Source organism: Oncorhynchus clarkii, unplaced genomic scaffold (assembly GCF_045791955.1).
Source record: "Oncorhynchus clarkii lewisi isolate Uvic-CL-2024 unplaced genomic scaffold, UVic_Ocla_1.0 unplaced_contig_3994_pilon_pilon, whole genome shotgun sequence".
In the NCBI taxonomy this organism is placed as follows: Eukaryota; Metazoa; Chordata; class Actinopteri; order Salmoniformes; family Salmonidae; genus Oncorhynchus; species Oncorhynchus clarkii.
The window spans coordinates 32,633-45,000 of NW_027258944.1; the positions used below are offsets into that span (position 1 = coordinate 32,633).

At 41.0% G+C, this 12,368-nt stretch overlaps 1 protein-coding gene across 1 annotated transcript in view; it reads left to right on the forward strand.

The window, feature by feature from the left end:
• The window catches only part of LOC139399217 (thyrotropin-releasing hormone-degrading ectoenzyme-like), a gene marked incomplete at its 5' end in the record, with an annotated part of 37,504 nt that extends 25,197 nt beyond the window's left edge, over positions 1-12,307 (forward strand). The window contains 3 exons of the mRNA XM_071144731.1: positions 1,924-2,064; positions 3,964-4,045; positions 10,509-12,307. Coding sequence (XP_071000832.1) covers positions 1,924-2,064; positions 3,964-4,045; positions 10,509-10,652 — 367 coding nt within the window. The remainder of the gene's footprint in view (positions 1-1,923; positions 2,065-3,963; positions 4,046-10,508) is intronic.
• Between the last annotated feature and the right edge of the window lie 61 nt (positions 12,308-12,368).

A 12,368-nucleotide genomic window follows, 5' to 3' on the forward strand; every position in this document is an offset into this window, starting at 1 on the left:
TCTCCTCCAGACTGAGTCTGTCTTAATGTGTTTCTATTTCTACGTTCTCCTCCAGACTGAGTCTGTCTTAATGTGTTTCTATTTCTACGTTCTCCTCCAGACTGAGTCTGTCTTAATGTGTTTCTATTTCTACGTTCTCCTCCAGACTGAGTCTGTCTTAATGTGTTTCTATTTCTACGTTCTCCTCCAGACTGAGTCTGTCTTAATGTGTTTCTATTTCTACGTTCTCCTCCAGACTGAGTCTGTCTTAATGTGTTTCTATTTCTACGTTCTCCTCCAGACTGAGTCTGTCTTAATGTGTTTCTATTTCTACGTTCTCCTCCAGACTGAGTCTGTCTTAATGTGTTTCTATTTCTACGTTCTCCTCCAGACTGAGTCTGTCTTAATGTGTTTCTATTTCTACGTTCTCCTCCAGACTGAGTCTGTCTTAATGTGTTTCTATTTCTACGTTCTCCTCCAGACTGAGTCTGTCTTAATGTGTTTCTATTTCTACGTTCTCCTCCAGACTGAGTCTGTCTTAATGTGTTTCTATTTCTACGTTCTCCTCCAGACTGAGTCTGTCTTAATGTGTTTCTAATTCTACTTAAATGTGATCCTCCAGACTGTCTGTCTTAATGTGACTCCAGAGTCTGTCTTAATGTGTTTCTATTTCTACGTTCTCCTCCAGACTGAGTCTGTCTTAATGTGTTTCTGTTTCTACGTTCTCCTCCAGACTGAGTCTGTCTTAATGTGTCTCTTTATTTACTAGTTTAATAGCAGAAGTGGATCACTTGACTTCCTAGAAGCACCTCAGCCAGGAATCTTGTTCTCCCACTGAATGTTGATACTGATGTTGAAAGCTCTATGGCCTGACTGTGTCTATTGTGACTGCTGACAGCTCTATGGCCTGACTGTGTCTATTGTGACTGCTGACATGAAATACCTGATCCATGTTATACTTTCACTGCCAGAAGACTGTATCAGTCAGATTACTGCTGGACTACATTACCCACAGACTGTATCATTCAGATTACTGCTGGACTACATTACCCACAGACTGTATCAGTCAGATTACTGCTGGACTACATTACCCAAAGACTTTATCAGTCAGATTAATGCTGGACTACATTACCCACAGACTGTATCAGTCAGATTACTGCTGGACTACATCACCCACAGACTGTATCAGTCAGATTACTGCTGGACTACATTACCCACAGACTGTATCATTCAGATTACTGCTGGACTACATTACCCACAGACTGTATCAGTCAGATTACTGCTGGACTACATTACCCACAGACTGTATTCAGATTACTGCTGGACTACTACCCACAGACTGTATGTCAGATTAGAAGACTGTATCAGTCAGATTACTGCTGGACTACATTACCCACAGACTGTATCATTCAGATTACTGCTGGACTACATCACCCACAGACTGTATCAGTCAGATTACTGCTGGACTACATTACCCAAAGACTTTATCAGTCAGATTAATGCTGGACTACATTACCCACAGACTGTATCAGTCAGATTACTGCTGGACTACATTACCCATAGACTGTATCAGTCAGATTACTGCTGGACTACATTACCCACAGACTGTATCAGTCAGATTACTGCTGTACTACATTACCCACAAACTGTATCAGTCAGATTACTGCTGGACTACATTACCCACAGAGTACTTTAAACTTCTGAATTTAGTAAGAGTCTTGGAAGAAAGGGGCAACTCTTCCTACTCACTCACCTCAGACGACTGCTCGAGCCTGGAAGACCACTTAACATCTTGTCTGTTTTTAAGATTCATGTCTTATTGTACTTTTTGTACTCACACCAGATGTACCATTGTAAGGATGATTCCCTAAATAAACAGTGCCCTGTATGAGGACAATAATATACACTCTTTTATTCACAGTCCTTCTTCTTCTTATCCTCCAGGCTGCTGAATCTTTCTCTGAGCTCAGATTTGGTCCCAGATCAAGATGTCATCGATGTCATCATCCACGTGGGAAGGAACCCGCATGGAAGACACTTAGCCTGGAGGTACTTCAGGGAGAAGTGGGACATCTTGAATTCACGGTAAGAGATTCAAGGCCTCAGAGACTGTAATATGTGTGACTTGTGTACTAACGTTCCTGTGTTGCCATAGTGATGTATTATAGTGTTCCTGTGTTTTCGGTAGTGTGATTTGTGTACTAATGTTCCTGTGTTTCCATAGTGATGCATTATAGTATTCCTGTGTTTCCATAGTGATGTATTATAGTCTTCCTGTGTTTCCATAGTGATGTATTATAGTCTTCCTGTGTTTCCATAGTGATGTATTATAGTGTTCCTGTGTTTCCATAGTGATGTATTATAGTCTTCCTGTGTTTCCATAGTGATGTATTATAGTCTTCCTGTGTTTCCATAGTGATGTATTATAGTCTTCCTGTGTTTCCATAGTGATGTATTATAGTCTTCCTGTGTTTCCATAGTGATGTATTATAGTGTTCCTGTGTTTCCATAGTGATGTATTATAGTCTTCCTGTGTTTCCATAGTGATGTATTATAGTCTTCCTGTGTTTCCATAGTGATGTATTATAGTGTTCCTGTGTTTCCATAGTGATGTATTATAGTGTTCCTGTGTTTCCATAGTGATGTATTATAGTCTTCCTGTGTTTCCATAGTGATGTATTATAGTCTTCCTGTGTTTCCATAGTGATGTATTATAGTGTTCCTGTGTTTCCATAGTGATGTATTATAGTGTTCCTGTGTTTCCATAGTGATGTATTATAGTATTCCTGTGTTTCCATAGTGATGTATTATAGTCTTCCTGTGTTTCCATAGTGATGTATTATAGTGTTCCTGTGTTTCCATAGTGATGTATTATAGTGTTCCTGTGTTTCCATAGTGATGTATTATAGTGTTCCTGTGTTTCCATAGTGATGTATTATAGTGTTCCTGTGTTTCCATAGTGATGTATTATAGTGTTCCTGTGTTTCCATAGTGATGTATTATAGTGTTCCTGTTGTTGCCATAGTGATGTATTATAGTGTTCCTGTTGTTTCCATAGTGATGTATTATAGTCTTCCTGTGTTTCCATAGTGATGTATTATAGTGTTCCTGTGTTTCCATAGTGATGTATTATAGTGTTCCTGTGTTTCCATAGTGATGTATTATAGTGTTCCTGTGTTTCCATAGTGATGTATTATAGTGTTCCTGTTGTTGCCATAGTGATGTATTATAGTGTTCTTGTTGTTTCCATAGTGATGTATTATAGTGTTCCTGTTGTTGCCATAGTGATGTAGTATAGTGTATTGTGTTTGTGTATTGGTAGGCTGACTTCACAAAACGAATATAAATGTACATGGGCAATGAAGTAGATATTATTGTATTGTATGTAAGTCAGATATATTTTACAGTAAATTATTTCTCCTTATTTGTCATATATGTTTGAATAATTCAGTGCTTGTTTTGCATTCTAGTTTACGGGATCTATTTGGGATGGGATCGATTGGACCATTTGGGATCTATTTAACCATTTGTAAACAAATTCACATACAGTACTGTACTTGTGGATTTTGAAGAGTATCGTTAAAATTGTGTTGTGATTTCAAGACGATACATACTTGATGCAAACTAGATTCCAGATACTGTAGAAGTGAATGAAAATGACATTTTTGATTGTTGGATCTTCCCCCAGAGCTCTTTGGGACAGTGTTCAGCGAAGCCCGAGTAGAACAACAGTGTTCAGCGAAGCCCGAGTAGAACAACAGTGTTCAGCGAAGCCCGAGTAGAACAACAGTGTTCAGCGAAGCCCGAGTAGAACAACAGTGTTCAGCGAAGCCCGAGTAGAACAACAGTGTTCAGCGAAGCCCGAGTAGAACAACAGTGTTCAGCGAAGCCCGAGTAGAACAACAGTGTTCAGCGAAGCTCGAGTAGAACAACAGTGTTTGTAAAAAGCGTTTTCTTCACAAAACCTCTGTTCTCCATGTTTAGGTACGGAGAGGCCTTATTCATGACCTCTAAGCTAATCAGTGGGGTGACTGAATTCCTGAACACAGAGACGGAGCTGAATGAGGTGCGTTCATTTATTAAGGTTCACTCAGGTGTCCCAGTCTTCAGTAACACACTGGCTTATTGTATGATGTGGTATATTTAACTACATGTATATTTAACTACTGGCTTATTGTATGATGTATTAAGGTTCACTCAGGTGTCCCAGTCTTCAGTAACACACTGGCTTATTGTATGATGTGATATTGTATGATGTGATATAACACACTGGCTTATTGTATGATGTGGTATATTTAACTACATTTATTAAGGTTCACTCAGGTGTCCCAGTCTTCAGTAACACACTGGCTTATTGTATGATGTGATATATCTAACTACATTTATTAAGGTTCACTCAGGTGTCCCAGTCTTCAGTAACACACTGGCTTATTGTATGATGTGGTATATTTAACTACATTTATTAAGGCAGGTGTAGTCTTCAGTAACACACTGGCTTATTGTATGATGTGGTATATTTAACTACATTTATTAAGGTTCACTCAGGTGTCCCAGTCTTCAGTAACACACTGGCTTATTGTATGATGTGATATATTTAACTACATTGTAAATTATACTTTTTAAAAAATGTGAAATAAATCTGAATATATGCCAACTTGGGGATTTTGGCCTTTTAAATAGCAGTATGATTATAACAGGTACATGCCATTTACTAATCTGTCCTGCTCTGTTAAATTGTCTTAACATTGATTTGATGGAGACAGTCTGGTACAGAGTCTCCTTTTAAAATCCAACGTTCTCTAAAAACCATACCTTTATTTCACACCACAAAGTAATAGTCTCTTTTTTAAAAGTAATAGTCTCTTTTTTAAAAGTAATAGTCTCTTTTTTAAAAGTAATAGTCTCTTTTTTAAAAGTAATAGTCTCTTTTTTCAAAGTAAAGTAATAGTCTCTTTTTTAAAAGTAATAGTCTCTTTTAAAAGTAATAAAAGTAATAGTCTCTTTTTTAAAAGTAATAGTCTCTTAATGTTTTTTAAAAGTAACATAGTGTTTAGTCTCTCACTAAAAGATCAGTAATGGGCTTTTTTAAAAGTAATATCAGTACCAGTCCAGTAAGCCCATCTGTCTCTTTTTTAAAAATAATACAGAACCATAGTCTCTTTTTTAAAAGTAATAGTCTCTTTTTTAAAAATAATAGTCTCTTTTTTAAAAGTAATAGTCTCTTTTTTTTTAAGTAATAGTGTTTTTCTACTGATCAGTGGGCATCATGTCAGTAAGCCCATCTGACAGAACCATAGAGAAGAGACCTAAACCTTAAAGGGATGTTTTATACAGTACGAGTTTTATTTGGCTATTTGTTCTCTGCAGTCGCTAATTGGCAAAACAAAACAAAAACAAAAAAAGCTTTTCTGAAGTTCTGAACTTCAAAGAAACTTCCTGTTTGTTTTTGTGTCTGGGAGTAATTCAAAACATCCGTCTGCATATTAGGGCTTATGCATACAGTAGGCCTATATATGAGCCCAAGCCTGGAAAAAGAAAACATGAATTAAAATAATGACTGTGCTGTTACACAATACATAGACTACTGCAATAAACACACGGCAGAATTATTATTATTTTTTAAATACTGATTTAAATTATCTTTGGTACAGAATTGGTCTAGCCTAAATTAAACACATTTAGAGTTTTCCTACAGTCATAGGGGATTTGTATTTGATTTTGAATAGCCTATTAATAGATAACGTTTAAAAAAAAATGATAATTAATAGGCTGACACATTACCTTTAGCTCCAGAATATCTCACCACCGTACGTTTCCATCTCCTCCCCTCTCTCTTCTTCGTTCCTTTCTCCAGCGTGCAGAGGAGAAGGGCCTGTCGACAGTTTAATGAAATATGTTTTACTGTGAAAAGCACTGGGTAGCTGCAGGAACAGGGTTGGAGAGCCCATGGCATACAGAGCACTGGGTAGCTGCAGGAACAGGGTTGGAGAGCCCATGGCATACAGAGTACTGGGTAGCTGCAGGAACAGGGTTGGAGAGCCCATGGCATACAGAGTACTGGGTAGCTGCAGGAACAGAGTTGGAGAGCCCATGGCATACAGAGTACTGGGTAGCTGCAGGAACAGAGTTGGAGAGACCACAGCATACAGAGTACTGGGTAGCTACAGGAACAGAGTTGGAGAGCCCATGACATACAGAGTACTGGGTAGCTGCAGGAACAGGGTTGGAGAAGCAGAGTACTGGGTAGCTAGAACTGGAGAGCATGGCATACAGAGTACTGGGTAGCTGCAGGAACAGAGTTGGAGAGCCCATGGCATACAGAGTACTGGGTAGCTGCAGGAACAGAGTTGGAGAGCCCATGGAATACAGAGTACTGGGTAGCTGCAGGAACAGAGTTTCAGAGAGAGCCCCTCTTTCCCCTGTTCCTGGCCATTTGATAATGGGCCATTCTAAATCTGAACCAATTTGACATATTAGTAAAGACAAGGTTAAATGGAGAATAGTCTGATGGGTGAAAATGCAGTGCATTCAGAAAGTATTCAGACCCCGTTCCTTTTTCCACATTGTTACGTTACAGACTTATTTTTAAATAGGATTACATGTTTTTTTTCCCTTCAATGTACACATTAACCCATAATCACAAAGCAAAAACAGGTTTCTAGATTGTTTTGCAAAAAATAAGTGTTCAGACCCTTTACTCAGTGCTTTGTTGAAGCACCTTTCACAGTGATTACAGCCTCGAGTCTTCTTGGTTATGATGCTACAAGCTTGGCACACCTGTATTTGGGGAGTTCCTCCCATTCTTCTTTGCAGATCCTCTCAAGCTCTGTCAGGTTGGTTGGGGAGTGTTGCTGCACAGCTATTTTCAGGTCTCTCCAGAGATGTTCGTTTGGGTTCAAGTCCGGGCTCTGGCTGGGCTACTCCAGGACATTCAGAAACTTGCCCTGAAGCCAAACCTGCGTTGACTTGGCTGTGTGCTTAGGGTCGTTGTCCTGTTGGAAGGTGAACCTTCGCCCCAGTCTGAGGTCATGAGCGCTCTGGAGCAGGTTTTCATCAAGGCTCTCTTTGTACATTGCTCCGTTCATCTTTCCCTAGATCCTGACTAGTCTCCCAGTCCCTGCCGCTGATAACATAGAGTAGGACAACTCATATTCTGTTCTTCTGAAATACATTTTCTTCCTACCATAATGTTTCTTTAGACCTGTTAAAAATAAATAATAGTGATGATGTATATTCAGTTGATTTATTAGACCTTAGATGTTCCTAAGGTCTGCATCAACTGCTTATGTTTGTCTTGTATACGAAGAAGCCTGGAGATGCTGAACTCATTTATGTTAATTAACCAGAAGAAGCCTGGAGATGCTGAACGCATTTATGTTAATTAACCAGAAGAAGCCTGGAGATGCTGAACGCATTTATGTTAATTAACCAGAAGAAGCCTGGAGATGCTGAACGCATTTATGTTAATTAACCATCAGTTACCGTGACACCTGCAGCCTGTTTTGCATTTTTATCATTTCATGACCGCCACCGCCCTATCTGGACCAGAGATATTTTGTCTTCTTTCTTAAACATTATTTTATTCTGTAATGACCACAAGTGTCTCTGACATCTTCCAAAGTAATAATTCACAGCAAAGGACATGTTTGTCTGTTCAGCTCGGCCCAGATTCAGACTTAGGAAATCTATTTCTTTATTTACATTTTCTTTACCATTTTTTTCTCTCCCAATTGGTAGTTACAGTCTTGTCCCATCGCTCCAATTCCCGTACGGTCTCGGGAGAAGCGAAGGTCGAGAGCCATGCGTCCTCCAAAACACAGCCCTGATAAGCAGCTTGCTGACACACTGCCCTGCTAAACCCAGAAGTGATGACTAGCCGCACCAATGTGTTTGGAGGAAACACCGCACACCTGGTGACCGTGTCAGCGTGCACTGCACCCAGCCCGCCACAGAACGCGATGGGGCAAGGACATCCCTGCCGCCCAAATTCTCCCCTTACTCGGACAACGCTGGGCCAATTCTCTGCCGCCTCATGTGTCTCCCAGGCGCGGCCCGGCTGCGACGCAGCCTGGGATTTGAACCCGTGTCTGTAGTGAGGCCTCTAGCACACTGCAATGCAGCAGCTGCGTCCCTCGGGAGGTGAAGATCTAGTCCTTTTTTTTCAACGTGTTTTTGATTGAAGCACTTCTCAGTAGTTTGTATTCAGACTTCCCATGTGGAGGTGTGGCTCCCTTACCATGTGGAGGTGCGTAACTGACTTTGCAGGTGTGGCTCCCTTCCCATGTGGAGGTGCGTAACTGACTTTGCAGGTGTGGCTCCCTTCCCATGTGGAGGTGCGTAACTGACTTTGCAGGTGTGGCTCCCTTCCCATGTGGAGGTGCGTAACTGACTTTGCAGGTGTGGCTCCCTTGCGGGCACTGAATAAATGTAATTCAACAGCTGAATACCCTCCCATATGCTGGCCCAAAAAATATTTTCTCATGAATTGGTCATTCAATAGGGTTTTCAGTACATTCATCTAGTGCTATCTCTTTAAATACGGTGTACTTTCAATTGGAATCTTGTTGACAGAATATATATATATATATATATGAAGAGAACAGGTTCAGAATAGAGATGAAAGAATACCACTACTCCTGTGAATACACCCACGTTCCTCTCCTTTCCAGCACCAATTGGTAAATCTATAAATAATCAGATGTTGTAGGTTATTTAGGGTTAGGGTTAGGGTTAGGGTTAGGGTTAGGGTTAGGGTTAGGGTTAGGGTAAGGGTTAGGGTTAGGGTTAGGGTTAGGGTAAGGGTTAGGGTTAGGGTTAGGGTTAGGTGTTAGGGTTAGGGTTAGGGTTAGGGTTAGGGTTAGGGTAAGGGTTAGGGTTAGGGTTAGGGTTAGGGTTAGGGTTAGGGTTAGGGTTAGGGGTTGGGGTTGGGGTTGGGGTTAGGTGTTAGGGTTAGGGTTAGGGTTAGGGTTAGGGTTAGGGTTAGGTGTTAGGGTTAGGGTTAGGTGTTAGGGTTAGGGTTAGGGTTAGGGTTAGGGGTTAGGGTTAGGGTTAGGGGTTAGGGTTAGGGTTAGGGTTAGGGTTAGGGTTAGGGTTAGGGTTAGGGTTAGGGTTAGGGTTAGGGTTAGGGTTAGGGTTAGGGGTTAGGGTTAGGGTTAGGGTTAGGGTTAGGGTTAGGGTTAGGGGTTAGGGTTAGGGTTAGGGTTAGGGGTTAGGGGTTAGGGTTAGGGTTAGGGTTAGGGTTAGGGTTAGGGTTAGGGTTAGGGGTTAGGGTTAGGAACGTATGAACGAATCAAACATAAACAGGGCTGGAGAGCCTTTACGGTGAACCTAAAAACTACAGGAAAGTGTACAGTAGAAGTTGAACCAGTAGTCTATAAATCTACCCTCGGTAATCATGGACCTGGTGGTGCCAGGCTCCAGGTTTATAACCTGCTTCTATCCGGTCTGACTTCCATAATGATTTAAATAGGCTTCATGTCCCAAATTATTGCACAACTTGTAATCCGTTTAATATGATCCACTATTGCTAGCGACCCTCAGGAACAACCACACTGACGTGACAGAATGAAGACAGGTACATTAACCATGTCACGATGACATGATATAAAATGTAGGCTTCAGAATAGAGAATAAAGTGGCTGAGGTTTTTTTTCTTCTCACTTGGAACCCGGCAGGTTGTTCGACCGTATTCATCGTTTTCCTTGCGTTTTAAAAGGTGGTGGAATTATGAGTATCTGAAGACACACTTCCTCAAGAGCTCAGTTTTCTTTGCTCTCCACCCCAAAACCGCGTACCTTTTCCCCACACATGAAGTCAAGGTCGGATTACACGCATAGAGAAAAGCTCATGAAATGGAAATAAAGTTACATTTACGTGGAAGTAACTCTGGTCTGAATTCTTCTGCCCCTTCTGCAGCTTTGTTTTGGGTCTAACGTTTGAATTATTTCCCAGAATGCACTTTAAAACGTATCTAGAGTACCTAGACACTAGATACACACAGTATTTTTTCCAACAGGGATGCTTGCTGATTGTTTTGGGTCTAACGTTTGAATTATTTCCCAGAATGCACTTTAAACGTATCTAGAATGCCTAGACACTAGATACACACAGTATTCTTTCCAACAGGTATGCTTGCTGATTGTTTTGGGTCTAACGTTTCAATTATTTCCCAGAATGCACTTTAAACGTATCTAGAATACCTAGACACTAGATACACACAGTATTCTTTCCAACAGGTATGCTTGCTGATTGTTTTGGGTCTAACGTTTCAATTATTTCCCAGAATGCACTTTAAACGTATCTAGAATACCTAGACACTAGATACACACAGTATTCTTTCCAACAGGTATGCTTGCTGATTGTTTTGGGTCTAACGTTTGAATTATTTCCCAGAATGCACTTTAAACGTATCTAGAGTACCTAGACACTAGATACACACAGTATTCTTTCCAACAGGTATGCTTGCTGATTGTTGCCTGGATACCCTCACGTACCTGACTCTGTGTCTGTCTGTCTGTTCCCTTCTTCAGCTGAAGGAGTTTATCCAGATCAGTGGAGGTGGAGCGGGGCCGGCGTTGGCCCGGGCCGTGGAGATCGTGGAGGCCAACGTGAGATGGCACAGTCTCTACGAACGCCAGATCTTCCAGTGGCTAAGGAAGTCTCCCAACGGTTAACACACAGCCAACAGGGTTCAGCCCAAGCATGGCATCTCTCTGAAACTATTACAGACCCAACAACATCAGGCGGAGAAAAAAAATATCAGAAAACATGAATATGTTAATTTGAATTACAAAATAAGACATTTCCCCGCCCCCCCCCCCCCTAAAAAACTTGATGAGAAAGTGACTGGAAAACCGGAGAGAGAGGGAACAGTGAAGACAGACGACGTGATTGGCTCAGATGACCTTAGTCTGACCGACCGTTTCGAAGGTGGATTTGATTAGGTATAAATATTGCATGGTGGCTTTCATCTCCAGTGACAGTTTTCTCTTTCAACGCATGGTTTTCACCCCTCTCCTCTGATTGGTTTTCCACTAAGCTGACCCCTGTGACCTTTTCAATGACCTTTGAACCTCCGGTCAACTCTTTAGTAGCCTATGAGGAGAAAGACAAACTAGAGCTACACGAGGCACGGGAAGAGGACCTGGCGGCATTATGATTACAACTGTGACAAGCACAAGTAATATCTTTTTTTTTTTGTTCAATGATGACAATCATTATTTTGATTGGGACAACAACAACAAAAAAACAAATATAAATTATAACGTAATAAAATAATATGTGTACCTAAATGGTTTGGACCTTAAACTTGTCTTTTGAGCCATACTGAGGTGGACTTTGTGACGTCTGGAACATTTAGACAGGGGGGGGCGTGGCGGCTGAAGTGATGTTCATTGTTGTGCGTGGTGTGTTCCATAATAACTTATCCTCCTTCCTCAGCCAATGAGGTTTCCCTAAATGACATTACGCCAGGGGGAGACTCTGCAGAACCCAGGAGGCAGGTTGGAAGCAGGAACAAGGGGGACTCCCCCATAACCCGAAGGAGTCACTATTGATTATTGATCGATTATCGTTAAATTACATCATTTATATTTGCTTGTTGCACCCGAGTGTCCTTTTGGATTATACCGTCTTGGTGTTTGAGTGAAAATAAAAAATGAAACTGTTGTGAGTTGCAGGTTGATATTCTGTGTGCAAAATGGTCCACGTTGCTGATGGGACTGAGAGCCAGTGGATACAGCCTGTGTGAGCCGCGGTGTAGTAATGATGACATGTAGAAACTTACGTTGTTTTGGTCAGACGTCATGCTTGGGTTTTCATGTGCCGCTAATTACTTCATAAAAGAGTTTCACTCAGAAACCCGTGTTTTTAAGCAAAAGCAGAGGAAATATGCTACAATATTCCCGACAGATATTACTCGTTTTGTTGCTACCCTGCAAAGCCCAGTAAACTTAACAGGCCGATGCTAACAGCTAGCTGGAAATACTCTGTGGACTCGTTTCATGAAGAATAGAACATAATAATGAGTTTTTACTGTTGACACTTGGCTGGTGGAGCAAATCCCCATTGGGTTTACTGGGGAGTCCATTGCTCTTATTTTCTGTGTAAAAGTCAGTGCTATTTATATCCTCTATGGCTAATCCTTGATACTGTAGACCTCAAGAAGAAAACAGTTTCAGCCCTTCACCATCTTTTCCTTTCTTGTTGTTGTTTTGATGTATTAAAAAATGTTTTTTTTTTCTAAATGAGGGACTATATTGTTCTGTGTTTTGAGCAGAGCAGCAGTGGGATTTTAACGCTGACAAATAAATTATTTTGTACAGTAACGCAACGCTGCCTGACTGTGTCTGTCATTATGTGTGAGAGAGAGAGACAGATAGAGAGACAGA